This window comes from Asterias rubens, chromosome 9, assembly GCF_902459465.1.
Source record: "Asterias rubens chromosome 9, eAstRub1.3, whole genome shotgun sequence".
Taxonomy (NCBI): domain Eukaryota; kingdom Metazoa; phylum Echinodermata; class Asteroidea; order Forcipulatida; family Asteriidae; genus Asterias; species Asterias rubens.
The window spans coordinates 8,690,665-8,715,341 of NC_047070.1; the positions used below are offsets into that span (position 1 = coordinate 8,690,665).

General features: G+C 40.5%; 1 protein-coding gene across 2 annotated transcripts in view; it reads left to right on the forward strand.

Annotated features, from left to right (window-relative positions):
• The window catches only part of LOC117294463 (protein FAM193A-like), a 52,580-nt gene that overhangs the window by 15,897 nt on the left and 12,006 nt on the right, over positions 1 to 24,677 (forward strand). Inside the window, exons 4-17 of one of the 2 annotated variants that reach the window (XM_033776875.1) lie at positions 845 to 931; positions 1,667 to 1,919; positions 3,355 to 3,620; positions 4,209 to 4,372; positions 6,578 to 6,674; positions 7,702 to 7,916; positions 9,608 to 9,862; positions 11,959 to 12,136; positions 12,815 to 13,799; positions 14,207 to 14,348; positions 15,717 to 15,864; positions 16,923 to 17,003; positions 19,854 to 20,036; positions 21,615 to 22,644. In XM_033776875.1, the coding sequence (XP_033632766.1) occupies positions 845 to 931; positions 1,667 to 1,919; positions 3,355 to 3,620; positions 4,209 to 4,372; positions 6,578 to 6,674; positions 7,702 to 7,916; positions 9,608 to 9,862; positions 11,959 to 12,136; positions 12,815 to 13,799; positions 14,207 to 14,348; positions 15,717 to 15,864; positions 16,923 to 17,003; positions 19,854 to 20,036; positions 21,615 to 22,644 (4,084 nt within the window). The remainder of the gene's footprint in view (positions 1 to 844; positions 932 to 1,666; positions 1,920 to 3,354; positions 3,621 to 4,208; positions 4,373 to 6,577; positions 6,675 to 7,701; positions 7,917 to 9,607; positions 9,863 to 11,958; positions 12,137 to 12,814; positions 13,800 to 14,206; positions 14,349 to 15,716; positions 15,865 to 16,922; positions 17,004 to 19,853; positions 20,037 to 21,614; positions 22,645 to 24,677) is intronic. The other variant, XM_033776876.1, reaches the window with a different exon arrangement.

Below are 24,677 nucleotides of genomic sequence, written 5' to 3' on the forward strand. Positions count from 1 at the left end.
AATGAGTTTGATTTAGAGACATCAGAATTAGATTTTGAGGTCCCGAAATCAAGCATCTGAAAGCACACAACTTCGTGTGACAAGGGTGTTTTTTCTTCGATTATTATCTCACAACTTCGCCGACTAACTGATTTCAAATTTGCACAGGTTTGTTATTTTGTGCATAGGTTAAGATACACCAAGTGAGAAGACTGTTCTTTGACAATTACCAATAGTGTCCAGTGTCTTTAAGGCAGAGAAGACATCAGTATGCTTGGTGTGTACATGCATACATGTACTACATGTTCAAACATTCTGTATTCCATGCATACTGTTGAATCACACTTCTCAGGTCATTCTTGCAGGGACAATTCTTAATTAGTCATCTTTCATAATTTAGTAAGTAAATTATGCATGCACAGGAACTTAAATGTATATATTATACTACAAATGCTTACTGTACTGCACGTTGTAGATGCCTGCAAGGTTCAGATAGTCTCAAAAGAATCTTCAGTAGAAAGTACGGGTGCATAGTTATTTATCTTCTAGCAATCATTAATCCTCGGTTCTGATTGGTCGATCCATGGCCACAACAGTGTGTTATTAAACCCGACGTTGCACGGTCCATATCACACCCTGCACATTGCATACTGACTACGCAATGCTTTTAATATCACACAGCCGTGAAGGGTGCAAACAAATTGATAAAATAATGCTATTATCAGGTTTTGTATCACATGTAAACAGATAAAAGTACATGTATACCCTTTGTAAAATCAAAGAAACAATTTCATTTACATGTAGTATGTATCACAAAAGGAAATGACAAAACTTCTTTCAATGTGTATTTGTTATTACTTTGCAGGCTCCATTGTGGCTATGCCCAGACTGCAGGCGCACTGTTGAGGAAGATGAGAGAAATGCAACACGGAACTCACAGCCCCCTCTGTTGGTAAGTTTTTTAGTTTCCATCAGGCTGCTGCGTCCGTTTGTACCATGGATGTTCTTATATTTTTTTGTAATTTTATACAGGTGGCCCGGGTCACACATGAACAAAAAGTTGATTTGTAAAATTAGCTTGTCATAATAATTCTAGGCAATACAACAGCATTTGTAAAGCGCACTTTATCTGTGTGACATTCAAAGGCGATAGCCTCTCTTAATATTTATGCATGACGTCATAATTCTTACCCAAAATGAGGCTATGGGCACACGTCCCCCACCACTTGCAGTGGCTGCCCCCATAACCTTGTTTTGGGTAAGCATTGTGCTGTACCTCATGCATAAATATTAAGAGAGGCGTATAGCCATTACAAAATGTGTTCGTCTCTCTCTGATGTTGTCCTCATTCTGGATAATTTAGTTTTCTTTCTACAGAATGTTGTATCCATCAGGCCTGATACTTCACGGGGGCAACGAAGGCGATAGCCTTCATGCCCCCTGGTCATTGCCTTGGTGCCCTTGAAATGCTTCAGTAAAAATTTACAATTTCCCTAGGATTCCCCTTACCAAGGAGAAAATGCCTTGGTGCCCTTGCCGTTTCAAAAACGAAGCATACAGGCCTGATCTATTCTCAAGAGTGTTGCCTTTATTTTGAAAGTAGTTCTTTTCTTTAGGTAGAAATTGATTTAGTTCCGCAAGTATATTTGTAATAATCCAAAATGTCTTTCTCCCTCCTCCCATTCAGCCGCAGGAGTTTCTTCTGCAGCCATCCTTATCCCCTTTACTTAAACTCGACGGTACTTTCAATGTTCCTGCGGGGCTGCTGGGCACTGCCGCGGTCAAAGGCAGCGAGGCGACCTGCAGCTGTGAACCGTGTCGAGAGAGAAGGGAAATAGCTGCAGAACAAGAACTGGTACGGCAGCAGCTTGCAGAGAGCTGGAGTGAGCTCAGCCATGTAGTACGATGCGTCTACTGTGAAGCGGGTACCGCTCTGGCAGGTCAGTATAAATAATAATACTTGGTTCTTATATTGCGCTTTTAAATACCAACGATGAGTAGTTACATGTACAAGTAAAATATGTTAAGCAGTTTTAAAATAAGCTGCACAACGACAGAGAGATCCATTTAAAATATTGCAAGGGACCATGAATGATTATGGTATAACACAAAAGTTCTTAAAGACACTGGACACTATTGGTAATTGTCAAAGACACGTCTTCTCACTTGGTGTATCTCAACATATGCATAAAATAACAAACCTGTGAAAATTTGAGCTCAATTGGTCGTCCAAGTTGCGAGATAACAATGAAAGAAAAAACACCCTTGCCACATGGAGCTGTGTGCTTTCAGATGCTTGATTTCGAGACCTCAAATTCTAAACTTGAGGGGTCAAAATCAACTTCGTGGAAAATTACTTCTTTCTCGTAAACTACGTCACTTCAAGAGGGGGCCGTTTCTCACAATGTTTTATACTATCAACCTCTCCCCATTACTCATTACCAAGTAAGGTTTTATGCTAATAATGATTTTAAGTAATTACCAATAGTGTCCACTGCCTTTAAATAATCCTAGATTACTAGATTAGATCATACAAGCATTGTCACTGAACATGTGTTGAGTTTTAAAATATGCAGCAAAGCGACAAAGAGATCCATAAAAAGCATTACAAGGGACCATGAAACAAGTGATTGTCTGGTATGACAACAGAAGTACGGGAACAGAGACAGGAATTATCTGACCTACATGTCTTTGAATGTGAAGAAGCTGTGTAGTAGATGAGCATTACTTTTACCCTGGGAATGTCCTGGTCCTATTTATGGTGCATCTGTTTTGCTTACCACGCACCACGTGATCTGGAAATGACCTGTGTTGAAGTTCAAGTGGTGACCAAAATATATGTTAGGAAGTCAGCTTTGAACTTGTGTATGATCCATTGACTGCAGTCACTGTTTATACAAATTTTATTTTGCAATTTGAAAGACCCTAGTTGTGGTTTCACAGCCAAAATGCATGGCATTGGACTTATTTTTTAGACCGTATTGAATAACTCTTTGTTGCTACGAAAGTGGCCATAATGTATGCTATCTAATCGCATACATGTACATCAATGAAGCACGCAGTATTCCTGATTTGATTTCTATGGCACCATTTTGATGTGTTGCACACGCTCACAGACGCCATGTTTTGGGATCATGTACTTCTATCATGGTTACATGTACACCGTACGTCATTATTCACTACGGTCTATAGAGAGTGCTGAGCAGCACTATGGTTCTTATCCTGGAACAAAATCCACCAATCTGCTGACCTTTCAGCAGACATGCAGCAGACATGAAGTACATGTAACATCGCCGAAAAGACCAAAACTTTGAAAGGGTAAAGAAATTGAACCATTGTCACCAAGTCCCCCTTTCACTCCTTCAATCATTTCAGAAAATGAAGACAGTTCCAAGTTGAGCCTACCCCGCATGAAGGAGCTCCTACACAGGCTGTGTACCCACGATCCCCACCAACTCTTCCTGCAACTAGAGCTTGAGGTAGACGACTACGTGAAGGAGATCGGAGGACGACTCAGTCGCCAGCTAGCCATCGGCTACAAGTCGCTACATCTGGCCAAGCAGTTTGTCAGCATGCTCTTGGAGGAGTACGACGATCTCTGCTCGGCTGCTAAGACTCTATCGGCAGTTCTAGATGAGCTGGTAAGATTGATTTTTAATCCATAAGTCATCAAAATCTAAGGCATCATTCAATTTGTTTTTTAAATGGTGTTGAGCGAAGACAAATTGACCAGAGCGAGACTTGAACTCTGGATAGGGAGACCTCCGGAATTCGTTCGCAATTGAACACAGCTGGGGGCTTCTCCAGTTTACCACTCTCATTGGCTACTGTTGGCTATGGCTCTCTACCGTTGGCTATGGCTCTGGACCTCAGATTGTATGTACCTCAAAATGCCACTGTTGTGGCATAGTGAGGTGTACATGGTGTAGGTTGATGGTCTTGAGAAACACACTGATAGTACTTGGAGGGTGTTACTCTCATGGCCAATTTGTCAAACCTCCCGTAAGTGCAGTGTGATGCACAGGCCTTGGGCACAGACATTTTCCGCTATTAAGGGGCACTTCTATGGGTAAAATGTAGTACTATTGGAACCTTGCAGAGGGGGCATCAAGGCAAAAGCACAGGGCACCACAGCAAAAGTGCACCGTGGCTAGTGCTGTGGGTGCTGTGAGTTATTTCGAGGGCCTGGATGCATATTCTCATATTGTTTTTTTACTTTGTACTTATAGGAGAAAGAGCACCTTACCAAGTTCCAGTTAACGTGGCTCAGGCACAACATGCACATGTTTCATTCCACTGTCTATGTGACGCTAGGGCTGAGGGAGAAATTCACCTGTCTCATCAATGAGCTAAGGCAAGGCACTGGGAGCAAAGAAGCCTGCTTGCTGCATAGGTGGGTTCTTTTTTCATATCACAAATCCTCCCTCTGTTTAGGGGGTTTTGCCTAATTGTAGCCCACACCTTGAAGTGGCTTCAGGCCTTGTGTGCCTGGCGACTTGCATACAAAATAAAAAATTCAAATAAAATCTCATATACATGTGGAATACAGCCCTGGGGAGACCCCAGGAGTTGTTTGTACCCCATAGTTACGACGCAGCACTTTCACACTCTCCCCTCCTACATGTAGGTCCCTATTCAACGGTATGTACATTTCAAGAATACCCAAGGGTTTTACCGCTTACCCTTACTTTGACACTACATGTGCAGCGTTAAAATCTTGCCTACTAAACTTCCTTTGGCCAAGTAAACACCACAGTTTACAAGCGGGGTGGGCTGGGGTTTTTTTTAACGATAAGCGCAAGGCCTGTTTTTTTTTGTACGTAAGCGCAAGGCCTGGAGGCTGTAGTATATTCTGTAGTATCTCTTCCTCTCCTCTCGTCAACAGAGCATTCAGAATGTACACCTCTTTAGAATCAGATTCAGGGACTAGATTTACAAAGCTGCTTAGCAATTTGCTAATCACAGGAAAATCCTACTTAGCAGAAACAGGCTACCAGCCAAACTACCTTTTAATGTGTACTGTTTGTGACTGGTTCCCTGTAGATTTTTTGCTAAGCAGAAAAATATGCTCAAACATAATTTTCTTAACCATTTTCTTCACCCGTATGAAAAAAGGATTGGTTGGGAGTTTTGCCCTACATTCGATAATTGATAATCAGTCATTTTGAGTTTGATGGATGGTACGGCCGCTAATTGGTGGCGTTTTAACCCTCAAAGTAGGTTAATTAGGTTTGTAAAACGCAAAACACTTCTCAGGTGACTTTCTGCTGTTCAATAAGATGTTAATTAATGGGAACTGACGTTTCCGGATGAGCAGGATTTGAGTTAATTTGTATCTGTTGATGTCATGATATAAGACTGCATGAGACGACAGGTAGTGTGATTAGCAGAACAAGATTTCGTCTCGATAGATTGACGAACTGGTTTGTACCCAACTGAAATTCTGTCAGCTAGTGGTCTTATAGGAATGGTTCTTGTGCAAAGTTGCCTTTTTTGCGAACAAGTTTCTGCATTTCATGTAATTTTAGCAAGTATTCAAGGTGTTGGTGGTTCGTGGTGTTTTGCACTCTCCATAGCACAGCACCAACCTACCTACAAGAGCTGCTATAACGCCATGAACCGAACCGACGCCTTCGTGCCTCGGACACAAATCTTCTTTGAGTGCCCCTCTTTCATCATTCCCTGGGAAACCGTTCTTTCCTCAGTCTGGTCCTTCCCTATGGAATTCACTTCCCATCAAACTGAGAAAGGAAACTTCCTCCAGTACTTTCAAGAATCAACTCAAAAGCCATCTCTTCTAGTCGGCTGCTTCTCCTTCTGTTTATTTTGTTTAATTAGTTCCTAGATGTTAGCTTTGTAAGGGTTCCTGCGCCAGGAGTGTCACCTGTGACAGACCTGGCACATTATAAGTATCCTATCTTATTATTTGTACCTTATTTGTTCTCATCAAACTAAGCTTGGGCGATACCACGATATTAATTTGGAAACGATTTCGATATCGGATCGATTTGGTTTTAATCGAAATATCGCGATATATCGCGATATCGATCAAGTATCGCGAATATCGCGATGTATTTCCTAGCTGAGACATCTTGCACCCCATAGGTTTGGAGTAAAACCAGAAGAATAGGTCATTAGAACACCTCTCTATGCTATGACTGTCTCTTATACAACTTTCACTGGGGGCTTAAAGACTGATGATGTCAAATTTAATTAATCGCGATTATATCGAATATCACGATATATTGTTGCCGATATGTTGTGAATAAAATAAATCGATATCGCCCAAGCTAACATCAAACGTGCATTGTTTCTGTACATCCATTTGGTGTGCAGTGCAGCTTTATGGTTCAACTCAAAGGTAATTGAACAGGTGTTGCTGCCAAATGGAGCAATTTCCTAAACACAAACATGTGTTGGGTTCAGAGAGAAGGAGGTTACTAATTTGTTTCCACGAAAAAAACCTGGGAGGTGTGATTTGTGCCAAAATAGTTGTCGGGAAGCATCAATTATTCTCTGCTGGGTGGCGAAGGGGTAGTTAAAGATCATGTAAAACACGCATTACTAAAGTTGAGGAATGCTGTGTTTGTCCTGACAGATATCTCAAGTTTGACGAAGCCATGTCCGTGATTTCTGTCGAGTGGAGAGACTCGGAGCAACTTATTAACAAATACCACGAGGAACAGATGGCACAGGTAGGTAGAAATAGTCCACTTGTCCATTTAGTAAAATATACGTGGATGCACAACCCTAGTGATTTGAAAGTTATTCTTCTCGTCTATAGACGATGTCACCTGTGACATTACATGTTTACAAAAGAGCAAGAAGAGATTTAACTCATTTATACTTATGGGTAAGAGTTATTCAATCCGCAACAGAACTGAAACGGGTTTCACAGACTAATAGTCAACATTTGGTCAAACACACAAGACTGCCGGACTTGTCAAGGGTCTACTTGCTTAGTTGCTATTATCACTAGGCTCGGTTCTGTGATCCAGGATTAATAATAACAATAATAATATAATAGATGTTAAATTTGCATCGGGGATAAAGAATATTAATTTTGGTTTTTACCCATACACCGATGTGTGTTAGCACTGTATACTCAGTACTTTCCCGAGTCCTGTGAAAAAATATCCCACCCGAGTAACATGCCTGTGATATTTTTTTCACAGGACTCGGGAAAGTACTGAGTATACAGTGCTAACACACATCGGTGTATGGGTAAAAACCAAAATTAATAATAATAATAATAAAAATAATGCATATTATAATGCGTCATCTATCTAGTGTACAAGACCCTATTCCGAGGCGTAGAACATAATACAAAATTAGACAATGAATAATCTACTGTCAAGACATGTAACGAGCTAAGTGTAAGAGGATTTAAATAAATGAGTTTTAAGCAAGTTTTTAAACAATGGAAGAGAACTACAGCGCCTGATGTATGTTATTAGGTAATAATTTAGAGCCCTGCACCGTCTTTATCTGCTCTGTAAAAGATAGGCATTTTTCTCTGTCTCCCTTCAAGACAAGTTTTCTTGAATACAATACGAATTTTGACGTCACAAATTCTCAACAAATATTTTGCATCAGTTGAAATACACTCAACTCCTGCAAAAAAATTCATAGCAAAAAACAAGGCTGTGACGTCAAAAATAGTGTCACATTCGCATTCTTAAGAAGTGTGAATCGGGCTTAACAAAAGAAATACCTTTGCAGGATTGTCTAAAGACCAAACAGCAAACACTTGGGGTAGACTGGGAGTTTCTGAAGACGCAGAAGATCTTCGCAGACCACAGCGGGCTCAAGACACATCTTGGTCATGTGGGCAAAGAGGCAGCCAACTCTGTCAAGTCTCGAACGGCAAGTGGTGTGCTGGGGCGGCTACTGAATGGTGGTGAGGCAGAACACAAGGGATCTACATGCAAAAAAAGGTGAGACACTTATTCCTCATATTCCTCCTTAAAGAACTAAAGGGATTCTTTGAACCAGCCATAAAAATATCGCTGAAGTAACTTCCAATCATTTCCAAAGAAACAGCATTTGACATTTTTTTTTTTTTTTTTTTCTGAAAACATGTTAAAGCTGAACTGTTGTTATGAATTTGATCCTTCTTCTTCTTCTTTGATAGTATGTGCCTGGCCTTTATTATTTTTTGTCTTTACCTTTAAAGTCACTGGACACTATTGGTATTTGTCAAAGACCAGTCTTCTCACTTGGTGTTCCTCAACATAAGCCTAAAATAACAAACCTGTGAAAATTTGAGCTCAATTGGTCGTCAAAGTTGCCACAGAATAATGGAAGCAAAATTGCTCTTGTAGCACAAGTTTTGTGCTTTCAGATGCTTGATTTCGAGACCCCTTTTTCATTAAAACCCTAACCATCCCCAATCCATCAAAATCCATCTACTCTAGAAAACTGATAATTCTTAACATGGGTTCAGACACACCACCATACTCAGTGTACTGCAGTTTGGGTGTTGAAGTACCATGGTGTTGGATTCTTTTAGAGTGAGAAAGGGTCCTAGTATAATCACTCATGGGATCAAGTGAGGTTTCAAGGATCCCAACAAAGGCAGTGGATACTATCGGTAATTACTAAATAAATTGTTGACATAAAAACTTACATGGTAACAAGCCATGGAGAGCTGTTGATAGTATAAAACATTGTGAGAAACAGCTCCCTCTGAAGTAACGCAGTTTTCAAGAAAGAAGTAGTTTTCCACGAACTTGACTTCGAGACCTCAGAATAAAATTTTAAAATCAAGCATCTGAAAAAGCACAACTTCGTGTGACAAGGGTGTTTTTTTTTCCATTATTATCTCACAACTTCGATGACCAATTGATTTCAAATTTTCACAGGTTATTTTTGTGCAAATGTTGGGGTACATCAACTGAGAAGACTAGTCTTTGACAATCACCAATAGTGTCCCAGTGTCTTTAAAGGCAGTGGACACTTGGTAATTACTCATAAAACATTTTGAGAAACAGCTCCCTCTGAAGTGACGTAGTTTTCAAGAAAGAAATAGTTTTCCACGAATTTGATTTCGAGACCTTAGAATTAGATTTTAAAATCAAGCATCTGAAAGCACACAACTTTGTGTGACAAGGGTGTTTTTTCTTCCATTATTATCTCACAACTTCAATGACCAATTGAGTTCAAATTTTCACAGGTTTGTTATTTTTGTGCATATGTTAAAATACATCAACTGAGAAGACTGAGTCTTTGAAAATCACCAATAGTGTCTGTGTGTCTTTAAGTACATTTGTCAAAACATACCGCTTATTTAAGGGGAGTTTCAAAAGAAAAGTAGTTCAGATGATTAACCAACTTTATATTTTCATTCTAGAAATCCATGTAGTATCACATACTGTGTATCTGATAAGACTACGATATTATTTGAATTATAAACCACATCACAAACTGACTGGGTACATTTTTATTTATTAATTATGATTTTTTTCCCCAGCCAAACCTAGAAAAATAGAGAAGATAAAAATGTATTATATTTACAATAAAAGGTACATAAACACAGGATAACCCTGTCACTAATGGCAACCCCAAGACCCCAAAAAGTATCTTTTTTACTTTCATTAACCCCACAATAATTGATATTAATTCCCAGGTGCCCATGTGATGAGTGCAGCATCGCCAGACTAACGTCTAGTCTCCTGACTCCTGACCTATACGAGGAGTACGGTTTGAAGAATCTAGACGGTGCCAATCCAGCGCAGCTTTCGGCTCTCGACACGTACCTTCAGTCAATCAACCCTCCCGATCTATCCTCATCATCATCCTCGTTGGAATGCTCGTATGAATGTTCATCTGATAGCGATGGTGTGCCGCCGATATTCTCACGGGGTGACCTCACACAATCAGGGTATGAATTATCAGTTTTAATAGATGTTAAATTTGCATCGGATATAAAGAATATTAATTTTGGTTCTTTACCCATACACCTATGTGTGTAAGCACTGTATACTCAGTATATTGTATACTTTTTTTTAATAAAAAAAAATAAATAAATTATACAGGGCTCGGGAAAGTACTGAGTATACAGTGCTAACACACATCGGTGTATGGGTAAAAACCAAAATTAATATTCTTTATCCCCGATGCAAATCTATTATATCATTGCGGTACCCGCTGCCAAAACATAGGATTCGAACTGCCTCTAGCTACCGGGCAACCTCGGTAGTCTAGTTGGTAAGACACTGCTCTAGAATTGCAAGGGTCGTGGGTTCGAATCCCACCCGAGTAACATGCCTGTGATATTTTTTTCACAGGACTCAGGAAAGTACTGAGTATACAGTGCTAACACACATCGGTGTATGGGTAAAAACCCAAATTAATATTCTTTATCCCTGATGCAAATTTAACATCGATTATATCGTTTGGTACCCGCTGCCAAAACACAGGATTCGAACTGCCTCTAGCTACCGGGCAACCTCGGTAGTCTAGTTGGTAAGACACTGCTCTAGAATTGCAAGGGTCGTGGGTTCGAATCCCACCCGAGTATAATATGCCTGTGATATTTTTTCACACGACTCGGGGAAAGTACTGAGTATACAGTGCTAACACACATCGGTGTATGGGTAAAAAACCAAAATTAATACTCATTATCAGTTTAAAAGGAACATTACAGAATAGGTTTTTGCTAACAAAACAGTTGCTGGCAGTGTAAGCACTTTATGTAATCCACCATACACATACATGTCCACCAACTGACAAACCTGGTGAAGTTCGAGATCGATCGGCCATCTTGGTCACGAGAGAATAGTGAAAAACTGATTGCAAATTTTGCATTGCATCGATCCAAAAACAAAAATGATTAAAACGCTCACTGAGCGATAAACTCCGTGAAATTAGATTATTGATTTCTCACCAAATATGAAATTTCAGACAGAAATATTTCAAGGGATGTTTTCTACTATCATCATCTTTCGACCGTGTACGTTTTATGTAAATCTGTGATCTTCACGATTTTTGTTTCTTTGATAACAATAATGGGGTGTCGTGGCTAGTTCACCGGACCCAAGCTCTGGTGTTATGTTGGTTTGAATCTCGGTTATGACACTTTGTTTCCTTGTACAAGGCACATTAGCACTGTATACTCGGTAGTTTCCCTGAGTTTTGTGAACCACATCACAGGCATATTACTCTGGTGGGATTCAAACCCAAGACCTTTGCAATCCTTGAGCTGAGTCTTTCGAACTAGACCACCCGGAGTGCCCAGTAGCTAGAGGCAGTTTGAATCCTATTTCTAGCAGCGGGTACTGCAACGATTAATAGATTACATAACTGCTTTGTAAAAAGCTGGGAAGGTAGTGCATTTTGCTCTACCAGCCAGGATACCAATGCCTACATCCGTATGGACTGTAAAATGGACTGTTTCAGCCCTAGGAGTAGGTGGCATAGGCCTCTGGACAAAAATAATTGTAGCCCACACCTTGAAGTGGCCTTCAGGCCTTGTGTGTCTGGCGACTTGCATAAAAAACAAACTAAAAAAAACCCAAACAAAAACAAACAAAAAAACTAGTAGCCCCATGAGCAGGTGGCAACATGCCCCTGTTGGTACATGTAGTTGTTATGTGTTGAAAGCCCTGACCAGTCAACTGTAGCAAGGAGAGTCCTGGGAAAGGGCCTTCAGGGCCATGCAAGCCTTCTGTTTGAAACCTTAGCCCGAGGAAGTATTAGGCCTTCTGTAGTCAGGTTATGGATAGAAATAGAATGGGCCTTTAAGTTTAATCTATATTTGCCTGCTCTTTCAAGCCTTATTTCAAAGAAGTATTAGGCCTTTTGTAGGAGGTTATAAATAGAAATAGAATAGGCCTCGGGGCTCATACTTGCCTCCTCTTTGAAACCTCATCTCAAGGCAATATAAGGCTTCCGGTAAGAGGTTATGTACAGAGGTAGAATGGGCCTTCGGCGTCATACTTGCCCTCATCTCATCCTGGATCTTATTATCTCCTCCAGGTTCAGTTCTCCAAGGAGCGAGGAGTCGGAAGACTCAGACGATCTAGAATCCGAGACTTCCCCGTCGCCAACCCACAATGCAGGCACGGAGGAGGAGGGCAAAGACAAGACAGAGAGGAGGGTGAATGGAGACGGCAGTAGCCTCTCCAAGAAAGCGGCAAGAGATGGCAATCTTAAGGTAAGGGTCACATCCTTTTCATTTCATTTAATTTATTAATTTCACTGGTAAAAAAAGAACGAAAAAGAAATACTAGGAAGGCAACAAAAAAGTAGCATCCCCTGATTGAGTTCATAAAAAGTAAACTAAATTATTATCAAGTTAATCTCCTGATGCCACAATTTAGGACACAGACATTATTAAAGGACATTATGGACAATAACACATGGTTTACGGTATACAAATATGAGATCTACCTTTGACTCCCTTGCTGACCTTTGACCTTTGTTCCTTGCGCCAGCTGCTTTGGGGTTTGAGCTGACAAGCTCTGTAGATTTTCTCTTGCAGTTGTTTCTACACTTTACCTACAGTGGTTTTTTTTCTATGGGTGGGGGGGGGGGGGGGGATAAACAAATTGAAAGCAAGCTGAGCATTTGCATATTATATTTCTTTCATTTGTGGTGAAATTGGGTTACAAGGTAAAATTGATCTAAAGTCGATTTTAGAGTGTTGGAATTACACTCTTTTAAAGCCATTGGAAACTTTCTGAACAGAACAAAAATTAAAAGTTCACAGATTTACAAATAACTTACATTGTTTACACAAGGTAATGGTTAAAGACTTCCCTTGCGTGCCGATTGCAGAGTATTTAATTCCTCTACATTTCTAATATGCTATTTAAACATTTTTATTATTCAGGAATCCGGGAATCGTTCTTGTTCCTGTAGAGCGTGCACGGAGAGTCATAAGGTCCTCTCCTCTACGTTTGGGACGGGTACTGTCGCCGACAAGCTCGACCTGACCTCTCAACCCCAGTCCTATCTCTTCTATCCCAACCTACCGAACCATCAACCGTTGGATCTCAGTCATCACGGCATTACAGCCAAGCATCCCTTCATTCATCCGCACCTCTATAACCTAACCTCGCAGAAAACGACCAAAGTGACGACGTGTCCGCAGCAGCAGTTACCCCAGCAGCAGCAGCAGTCGCCGCAGCCGCCGTTGCAGCAAACATCTTTCCAGCTGAACGTGGATTCCCAAGATTCACTACGGGATCATCTGGGGAATGCGTACGGCGATTGGAAGAGCGGTGCCTTTGAGAGTGCTAAGATGATGCTTAACTCTAGGGGCTACAGCGGGAACAACACCGATCCCGACCTACTGCAGAGTGTGCGAGCGGCACTCCATCAGTCCAACTGTAAGGCTGCGGCAGAGAGGGCGCCGTCACTAAACATGTCAGCGCCAGAGCAACCCTGCAAGCAGCATGCGGGGAAGTTGCAGAAGGAGGCTGGCGCGAGTAAGAAGAAAGCTAATCATGTGTGTGCTGAAGCAACTACAAACGGCACGTCTGCAGCGACAACGGCGAAGGAACAGGTGGCGCAGCACCACCACCATCACCACAGCAGTCAGTCCTCTTCCTCATCCACAGATAGTGCAAAAAAATCCAGAGCTGACAGCAACGGGGCCGACCGCTGTGCCAAACACTCCCTGGCCGCCTCCAAGACACCATCCACGACAAGTGCTATTATGCAGGCATACCAACAGCAGTGCAGTCAGTTGGGGCATACAGGCATCATGTCCAACGGGATGCATGGAGGTGGAGACGCACCGCCCCAGGGCAGCAAAAAGAAGAAAACTGAAGAGGATATCGTCAGGGTCGATGCAAACTTGGGCTTAGCAACGGGTGAGTTTGTTCTCGATTTCATCGTGCTTTCTTAGATATTTGCACTTTTCAAATTTTTCCACATGGAAACATTTGAATTGTTTTAGGGACATCAATCGAGAAATGCATTGTTAGTCTTACTTCACCCTGTTGCCAGGAGCAGATATATTGCTAGTTTGTTTGATTGATTGGTCAAGAGAGAATCTATGTCGTTTTGGTGGCTCGCTCGCAGTCAGCGTTTTAGCAAACCAAGTACATGTATATTAATGGTTGTGGATGGTTTAACGAGGCTTTTGCCTACTCCTTTGTCACAATGTAAAATGTAATTTGTATATTTTTGTAACCCTTCCTCTGGGTGATGGGGTACGAAATCAAAAGCAAGTCAAGTAATTACTTTTTTGTTTTCTTCTTCAAAATTGCCTTTTCAGACTGTGTTGATGAGAGACCTCTGCAGTCCTGTATTCACCATGGCCATTCTTCCAGTGCAGGGGTGATAGATCCCCAGACCGGCCTGTGTACTAGCGCAATGCAGACAGCCACCAGCACTCCAACGTCAGCCAGTGTGTGCAGGTAATGAACCTTAGACCTGTGGCCAAGTGGTTAGACTGCCGGACTTTGCCATCACAAGGTTGTGGGTTCGCATCCCCAAGCTAACCACTGATTTCACAATGACTAGAATAAATATTGTCGTCTAGTTACTGAATCACAATTTCTTGATATGTGTAATTGATAATCATAGACGTTAAACCAATGTTTGTATGAGAGAGATTGGCTGTTGCCAGCTTGGTGTTTATATCCCATGTGGGAGTTTGCCGAGTTCCCTTGATGGGAAGATCATTCAAACAAAAAACAAACAAACAAACAGACCCCAAAGTCCTACTGAAAATTTGTTACTGCTGCAACATAAGTACATGTAACAGGCATGATATTTTTTCCAACCAACTTAAGTCTGATTTATGTTTTTTTACCCTTGCAAAACTGTTTAAAAATATCCTGGAAGTGTCTGTTATAGGCAGTGGACACTATTGGTAATTACTCAAAATAATTATTAGCATAACACCTTACTTGGTAACAAGAAATGGGGAGAGGTTGATAGTATAAAACATTGTGAAAAATGGCTCCCTCTTAAGTAACGTAGTTTTCGAGAAAGAAGTAATTTTCCATGAATTTGATTTCAAGACCTCAGATTTAGAATTTGAGGTCTCGAAATCAAGCATCTGAAAGCACACAACTTCTTGTGACAAGGGTGTTTTTTTCTGTCATTATTATCTCGCAACTTCGTCGACCAATCGAGCTAAAATGTTCACAGGTTAGTTATTTTATGCATATGTTGAGATACACCAAGTGAGAAGACTGGTCTTTGACAATTACCAATAGTATTCACTGTCTTTAAATCTTACTCCACGTGTACCTATACTCAATAAAATGTTCCGAGTTTTTTCGAAGGACTAAATATTATGCCTGAAGTAGGGAACAACTCTATGCAATATCTGCTGAAAGAAGTTGTCCCGCTGATTATCTGCTGGCGCAGAATAGAATTTAGTTTTAAACAGAACTTAACAGACCTACACTACCTTTTAACACTCCGGGAGTGTTGATAGACAGCAAGACAAGCCAGTTCAGAGCCGAGCAGGATAATTCCTAAGTTCTACTCCATGAAAATAGTTATATTACATGGTGTGACATCAAACCCAAATCCATAGGATAGACTAGTATGGAAATCAAGATGACATTGTCACAGGTTCCAAATGTACACTGTTTTTTATAAATATTTGTTGTTTACAAATGCAACTGTGCGCACGACATGCAGGATTTTATGGGTATTCATCAGAAAACTACCCATTGTCTCATTCATAAACCAGGTTTACGAAAATGTTGTCTCATCATAGAGTAATTGTAATCATTATCAAGAAATGTTGCTATACTTTGTTTTCACAGTGATCCTGACTGCGAAACGCATAACTTCATAAATGATGATGACATGTATGGGGGATGCTACGAAGACCGAGGAGGTGCAAATGGTAACCGGGAGAGAGAGTCCAAACACTGTGACTGCTGCTACTGTGAATTCTTTGGCCACGGTGGGGTGAGTATAAGAGTAGTAGGATTAGGGTTGAGGGAGTGGTTAGTTGGATTGACCATTCAGGGTCTTGGTGTGACTGCTGCTACTGTGAACTCTTTGGCCACGGCGGGGTGAGTATAAGAGTAGGAGGGTTAGGGTTGAGGGAGTGGTTAGTTGGATTGACCATTCAGGGTCTTAGTGTGACTGCTGCTACTGTGAATTCTTTGGCCACGGCGGGGTGAGTATAAGAGTAGGAGGGTTAGGGTTGAGGGAGTGGTTAGTTGGATTGACCATTCAGGGTCTTAGTGTGACTGCTGCTACTGTGAATTCTTTGGCCATGGCGGGGTGAGTTTAAGAGTAGGAGGGTTAGGGTAGAGGGAGTGGTTAGTTGGATTGACCATTCAGGGTCTTGGTGTGACTGCTGCTACTGTGAACTCTTTGGCCATGGAGGGGTGAATATCTATGTCTTTATCATGGTGTGGCCATCTTGATTTTACTCCATTTCAACTCATTGTAACCAAACTGAGGCTGGACAAAATAATAGTCTGATAGGTTCAAACCGTCAGGCCACTAACTATAATTTTTTGTGTAAATGTTGAAATGTTGCATGATGTTTTATTAAGAATTTACCTGGACTTCAAGTTAAAAAAGGGAGGCCTTTAAAGGCAGTGGACACTACTGGTAATTACTCAAAAGAATTATTAGCATAGAACTTTTCTTGGTGACGAGTAATGGGGAGAGGTTGATAGTATAAAACATTGTGAGAAACGGCTCCCTCTGAATTGCCATAGTTTTCGAGAAAGAAGTAATTTTCCACGAATTTGATTTCGGGATCTCAGATTTAGAACTTGAGGTCTCGAAATCAACCATCTAAACACACACAACTTCGTGTTACAAGGATGTATTTCCTTTTATTAATATCTCGCAACTTCCGAATGACCGATTGAGCTCAAACTTTCACAGGTTTGTTATTGTATGCATATGTTGAGATACACCAACTGTGAAGGCTAGTCTTTGACAATCACCAATAGTGTCCAGTGTCTTTAATGATCTTCATGAGGGTTTCTTGATACTATCCACAGCCACAGCCTGCACCAACTAGTCGGAACTACACAGAGAATCGAGACCGGCTAAGACTGAAGCTTAGAGACAGGAAACAGAGGGTAAGTGCTTGTAGAGACTTTGGCTGAGCTGCCGACTCTTCCTGATTCTGCAGAAAGTTCCCTGAGAAAAGACACCCCAATCTTTGCATGTTCTGATGAACACATTTGAAAATTCTCCCTGATTACAGATTTCCCTTGTCATTTATTAGTTTTTCATTTTTAACTACTACACGGTATGCCCTCTTGGAATGCTTTAAAGGCACTGTAATTACTTGAAATAATTGTCAGCAAAAAAACTTACAAAACATCAAGCAATGGAGGGCTGTTGACAGTATCCAAAATTGTGAGAAACAGGCATCTGAATAGACCTTTTCGCAAATACCGGGGCGCGCGCGTAAAGTTTGGAATTAGGTGCATTGTGGTCTTGCTGGTATCCAAATTTGATCCATATATATCCCACAATGCACCTCATTCAACAGTCTGCGCTTGCGCATTGGTATTTGCGATAAGGTCTATGCACACTAATACGTGCAACAAGGGTGTTTTTTTCCTTTTATTATTCTCTTGCAACTTCAATGACCAATTGAAGTCCAACACAGGCTCACATCCCAGAACTGTTGCAAGGCTGGAATTGTTTTTTCGTGAGAGACACCCCTAAATTTTGGTAGGAGACTTATACTTGAAAGCTTAACAAATAAGTTATCTAATTTTAAAAGGTGTTCTTGTTGGAGGGAAAACAAAAAGGACTGCTTGATATCTTCGGTTGAGAGGTTATTGGCTCGATGTTAAAGGCACTGGATTAACAAAGTGTTTCACCAAATTGATAAGCTTCAGTGTAAAAAGTCTCTACAAAAGCCATACTATTCTTTGGAAATAAATGTGGATTGTTAAATTGAGTGCTAGTTTATCTGACCTTCTTGCTCGATTTTGCCAATACCACAACCTTTCTGAGTAGAAGACAATTTTGTCTTAAAGGGACACGTTGCCTTGGTTCAGACGAGTTGGTCTTTGAAAAGCGTTTGTAACCGTTTGTTATAAAATGCATATGATTAGAAAGATATTTTAAAAGTAGAATATACTGATCCACACAAGTATCAATCGAAATAGCGTGGTTTTCACTCGAAATAGCGTGAAAAATTGCACTTTCAGAAGGGTATCAAACATTTTACACTATTTTAACATAGAGACTTGTTATTTGTTCTTGTTTTCATTAAGGACTCTATGCAGGCCTGATACTTCACAGAGGCAACGAAGGCAATCGCCTCCATTCCCCCTGGTCATTGCCTTGGTGCCCTTTAAATGCTACTGTAGGAATGAACAATTTCCTCATAATGTAGGTTGCCCTTTATCAAGGAGAAAATGCCTTGGTGCCATTGCCCTTTCAAAAACGAAGCAAGCACACAGGCCTGTCGGTATAATGTATTGGTAAATGAGTGAATCACAAAACTCAATTTGACCTTGGAGCTCCTCTTTGAAACGTTCTGTTAATCCTATCTTCAGTACGCTGGATTGACTCCAGACGTACTGTATAGTGTGACACTGCGTACAACTACCTGTACTTGTACAGTGGCGATTCTTATCTTGATTATTATCATTTCGCAGTCACTCACCCCGAAGGCTTAATTCTTTCTGCCGGTATCCCGAATCAGCAAAGATTAAAAAAGCAAGAGCCTTTTTTTTTTTAGAAGAGAACCACTTAGCGTCCTGTTGTGATATTTCTGTAAAATTGGGAGCAGAGTAACGTGGCGTGGTCCCTAGTGACTGTGGAGGCGCGATGGATTAAACAGGTTTGCAACAAGCGGGAGATGAAGCTTTGCCCATCTAATCAGGTTGGGGTTCTTTACATCCGCTGTCTCGGGAGTAAAGCAGTTGCTTGCATTAGGGATACCGAGCCAGCATCCAGGGCCTGCAAATCATTCGTGCTGATTGAATGTTGACAAACATTTTACTTTCCGCGGGAAAGATCAATCAATGCTAAGCTGGCATGATTAATCTTTTGTAGTTTGTTTTTAGCATTTGTATTTTTTTTTTCAAGTAAAAGCTTTTGCTTGGGTTTTCTTTTCGGAAGACAATTGTAACTTTCATTCTCTATTTTGTTGAAAAAACACACCCTACAATACAGTCGGCCCATATACAAATTTCATCCAATTCAAATAGTCATGCTTTGCAGAGAAAGCAACAAAAACTATACAAAAGGCTAAAGCATAAGAACGCATGTATGCTAGCCCTTTGTTCTACTTTTTGTTTCAAGGGCGAGATATCATGCCTGCATAAAATTACCCCCCTTCTGTTTACTCACCTTGACCCTCATTTTTCATTTTTTCCTAGGGTATTAAAATATTTAAATTGAATGACAAAAATTCGCTTTAATATTAAACAGTTCTTAAATTTATAACCTGCATTCTTTTTGTTCTGAGTCAAACAATGTGAAAGAAATGGTTTAATTGATAGCATTTTTGTTACTCAATTGGTCATCGAAGTTGCAAGAGAAGAATGAAAGAAATAACACGCTTGTTACACAAATTTATGTGGTTTTTAGATGCCTAAGAAAAGTCTTTTATTAGTGAGAAAATATCTCTTTCTCAAAAACTATGTTATTTTAGAGGGAGCCGTTTCCTCTCAATGTTGTATACTATCAACAGCTCTCCATTGCTCGTTTTTATGCTAATAACTATTTTGAGTAATAAACAATAGTGTCCAGTGCCTTTAAATAATTTAAATAATAATAATAATTATATTTGTTTTTTATATAGCGCTTTTTACACCATGTCTCAAAGCACTTCCAACATTATTGCCCTGATCACAGGGACATTTCATTCCTTACAAACATCTCAGCTTCCCGAAAATAATTCTACATCAGCAAGATTGATAATTCTGTATTTCTCTGTATTTCTCTCTTGTCTTGAGCAGCCCAAGGACCAGTCCCCTTCCTCTGCCGATCACAACCACGAGTGCGACCAGTTTGACCATCTGGACCTCGAAGATGACAGGACGCTAGAAGACTTGGTGTCTTTCATCAACGGTGAGAAGCAACGGGAGAAGACCAACGCTAAGACAAAAGCTGCAAAGAGACATCGGCAGAAACAGAGGAAGGTCGGTGATTTAGGCCTCCCCTCCCCCCAAAAAAAAAAAAAAAAAAAAAAAACACAAAACAAAACAACAAAAACCCAAACAACAAGATTTCATTTGTTGAGTTTTTGATTTGCTTAACTAGTTTTTATGCCCTTCATTGAAGTGTATCTTTTTATAAAATAGAACTGCAGATCATGATTTTCGTACATCTGCTTTATGCAGCTGAGCACAACAAAATTATGCTTACCAAGATAAGGTTACCAGCAGAAGCACCATTTCACATCTGTACCATCTATGACTGGTAATCTCCAACATTGTTGCTTGGCCTTAAATTGTTCAGCGATGTGTTTAAAGTGGGCTTGTACAATTATCTTGAGCCCTGAACAAATGGTGGTGCCCTCTCTGAATTAATTGTTGTGATGTGTAAATTGTATTTGCTCATTTCTTTCCAATGTACTACATGCTATGTTTGTCCATTTGCCTTGTCTCTGTCCTTCCACAGGCTGTTCACTTCAAGCTTCATCTACCTCATTTTCCAGCCTATAGTAACGCTGTCTATTCTGTTCTTTTATTACCTTGTATATTGTATCTCTTTTTGTTATGTCGGTACACGTATAGAGATGAATGGGATTCAAACTGATTTGAATTGAATTGAAAGTTTATGACTGAAGAACAACTGTGCATTATTTGTTGTAAAATCTCGTGCCATTTCTGGTGTCCTTGCTGGTTCAAACCATAACGCCAAGGCCCAAATTCATAAAGTATGTCAGCAGAAAAACTTGCTAAGCATAAATAATATTGCTTAGCTAAACAAGCTTACCAGCCAGAATACCAACAGTTACCACTGCTGCGACTGGCACCCCACTTATTTCTTGCTTAGCAAAGAAACTCGCCTAGCAGTATTTTTTGCTTGACAGCTTTATGAAATAGTGCCCCGTATGCTATGAAGGAAAACTGGAATACATTTTGTGTTTAATGAACCTCAATATAGGATTGACATATGTGGCATAAGTATCGTTCCACATCTCTTGAGGATTGTTTTGCATAGTATTTGTTATTCCCCAACATTGCATCCAAAGGAGCACTTGGTGTTTGCCTTGGTGTCTTATTTTCTCCTTGCATTATATTGTTTGCCTTTTGTACTTGTTTATTTGCATTTTCTACTTGTATTTTCCTTTTCTACTTGTATATTTGCCTTTTGTATATTTGCCTTTTCTACTTGTTTTTGTCTTTTCTACTTTTATTTGCCTTTTTGAATTGTATTTGCCTTTTCTATAATTATGTATTTGTTGAGTCACTTTGTTTGAATTTTAATTTTTATGCGAATAATGATTGCCTTTTGCATTTTTGTATCCCTCTTTTTAATCTTGTAAATATCAATGTAATTCAGCTTATGTACTGCAATTTTGATGCGTTATATATATTATCAATGCTAGGCCTATTCGTAAAATTTATAATAATTATCCAAAAACTTTACTTGAAAATCTTACCTTTATCGTTTTTTAAAGGGTCATTTGGTACTAATCCTAGCAATGAGATATGTTGGTTCTGACGCAAATCTGAGATATCACCCAGCAACTTGGTTCTTCTATTTTTCAGGCTGAAGAGAAAGCTAAACACGACGAGCTAGAAGAAGTCTTGAGAGGTCTAGCGAGGGAAGAAGAAAAGCGAAAAGAGGAAGCTGCAGCAGCTGCAGCTGTGAAACTACTACAGAAGCAACGGGAGCGTGACAGAGCGGAAAAACAGCAGCAATTAAAGCAGCAGCAACTGAAGCAGCAGATGAAAAATGGCAAAACAGAGGCTCCGTCATTAAAGATAAAAAAGAAAGGCACGCGAGATGGTGTCTTGCAGCATCCGCAGCAACAGCAACAACAGGGTCCTAAGCAGCAGCAGAAAAGCAGCCAAAGCAATGGTACGTGTACTGCCTCGGTGCAACTGAAGCAGTCCGCTAGTCGACAGTCTCCAACTAAGCAGGTCGCAGCACACCAGGCAACCAAACAACAGCATCAGGCAGTCCCCAGTGAAAAACCCAATGTTTCCACAAAGGCTTCAGCCAACAAAGAAAAGAATAAACAGCAGGGTCTGAAGCAAGACAACTTAACAACAACAGCGGCACAGCAGCACAATAAACAATCAGAGAAGAATCAGAAGAACCAACAGCAGCATCAAGCCAAACCAAAGCAAACCGCAGAGCAGGACGGCAACTGTACCAACAATCTGCAGCAGAATGGCAAGTTAACCATCAAGAAAAGCACGGAGAGCAGCGGTGGCGGCGACAGCAACGTCCCATCCAAGAAGACCGCCGCAGCACCCACTGCTGCCAACCCAACAAAGGGCAGCACTAAGAAGCAACAACCAGAAAGCCAGCATGAGAACCATCACAAACAGAAAGAGGACCTCAAGCACAGAGCAGATCCAAAGGAGAAGAATCACGTCATGGGGAAGACGCCCACCCAGTGTCAACAACAACAACAACCATCCAAGAAGGCAGACGGTCAGTCATCTGTCCCTAAACAGGACAAGGCGGCCATTAACGGCATTGGTGGGGACTCTCAGGCGATGAGCAACGGCAGTCTGAAGAAGAAGAAAAAGAAAAGGAGTTCTTCTGAAAATCCTAATGCTTCCATTGGTGAGTAGATCTTTTTAATCAAGGCTTTTTTTAATTTACAGTATGTTTGACTGCATGAGGGCGTGTGTGCCCCAACTATACATGATGCGAACAGGTTTTTGTGCGCTGTTAGTAGTATTACAAAAAATAGTTAATGGCCTGATTTTTTAAGCCTAGCAGAGTCTTTCTCAAAGGCTAAATGACAACACAACAAACATGAACAGGTACCTACCGGTAAATGTAACATAAAGCAGTCAAGTGGAAATACATGAATAGAGAAAGAGAGAGAGAGGGAGAGAGTAAGAAAGCACACAGCAAAAAGCAAGGGGTAAACAAATTATTAATTTTCATACTTATTTGACCATTGAAAACAACATACGCAAATATAAAACTGTTGTTTTGGTGCCAGGGGTGGATTTCACAAAGAGTTAAGACTAGTCTTATCTCTAGCTAGGTTGAGTTACTTGTCCTAACTTAGGACTAGCCATACGTTTTTAATATCTCCTAGGACTAGTCCTAAGTTTAACTCTTTGTGAAGCCGACCCCAGGAAGTTTGCCGTTGAAAGCGTCCTCATACGATCAAAATTACAATCAATTCATCCTGCTGGTCTACGTAAGACCGCCGTCTAATATGGCAGTACTGATTTCCTACTTCATCAAATCCAATGGAGGGGACAGGCCAAGTACATATACATGTACTGTACATGAATGGATTTATTCACCCATCACCTTCTTGTCATATTACATGTGCTTAGCTTGTGCCCTTCATTTCATCTGATGGAGTACATGTAGTTGTTGCTACGAAAGCCCATGCAGTTTTTGTTATGTAATTATTTAGTCTTAAAGCGCTATGAGACTACCTTCTTTGCTATATCAATTAGGCGGCTATTTTGTTGTATTGTCTGCTGATTTCATGTAAGTTTATAGGCTTTGATACTTCATGGAGGCAATGGATGCGATTAGCAGTGGAGGCGATTGCCTCCATGCCCCCCCCGGGTCATTGCCTTGGGGGCCCTTGAAATGCTCCAGTAAAATAATACAATTTCCTCATAGGGTGCCCTTTAGGAGAAAATGCCTTGGTGCCCTTGCCCTTTCAAAAAAAAATACACAGGTCTGAAAGCCCATGCATTTGTTTATGTAACTATTTAATCTTCAAGTGCTACCTTCCTTGTTTATCTGTTAGACTATTTTTTTTATTTTTATTTTATTTTATACAAGTCGCCAGACACACAAGGCCTGAAGGCCACTTCAAGGTGTGGGCTAAAATTATTGTTTTTACAAAAGCCGTTGCCACCAACTCCTAGGGCTGAAACAGGGTTACCTCTTTACAGTCAATAGGGATGTAGGTTTGGGTATCAAATGCGGCTTTTTTTGTGAGATTGTCCACTGTAAAGTAACATGTGCCAGGCACCAGTGAATAGCAATGCATGCTTCATGCAGGCCTGATACTTCACAGAGGCAACAGGGGTGTTTGCCTTCATGCCCTCCATGCCTTGGTGTCCTACATGTAGAAATGCTCTTGTAGAAATTTACAATTTCTTCATAAATAATAATAATAATAATGCACAGCTTTTATAGCGCTTTACACAAAAAGTCTCTAAGCGCTTTACAAGAAAAACAACAATACACAAAAAGCGGCAGAAAACAACAGAACTAATTGAATAAATATGTTTTTAGCAGTGATTTGAATTGAGGTACCCCTATACCAAGTAGAAAATGCCCTTTCAAAGACGAAGCATACAGGCGCGTTTGTGGCATTGTAATTATGTCCACTCGACGACAAGATTTGATTGCTTTTGTCATAGTAAGTTATGAAATTCCGTCCTCGGCAGTAAATTTTAATGACAGTTGGCCTTTGGTTTGAAGGAAACCTAGAGATGTAGTTAAATGTCAAGTAACTAATTGGACATGGATCCTGGTTTGAATCCTTAGCGATAATCCCTTCCAGCTGTGGTAGCTTTTTGGAAGTTTCTCATCCTAAAAAAAAAAGAACAGTTATTCTTTTAAAAACAGCGCCATAGACAACTGAAAAACACTGTACAAAAAGTCAGGTT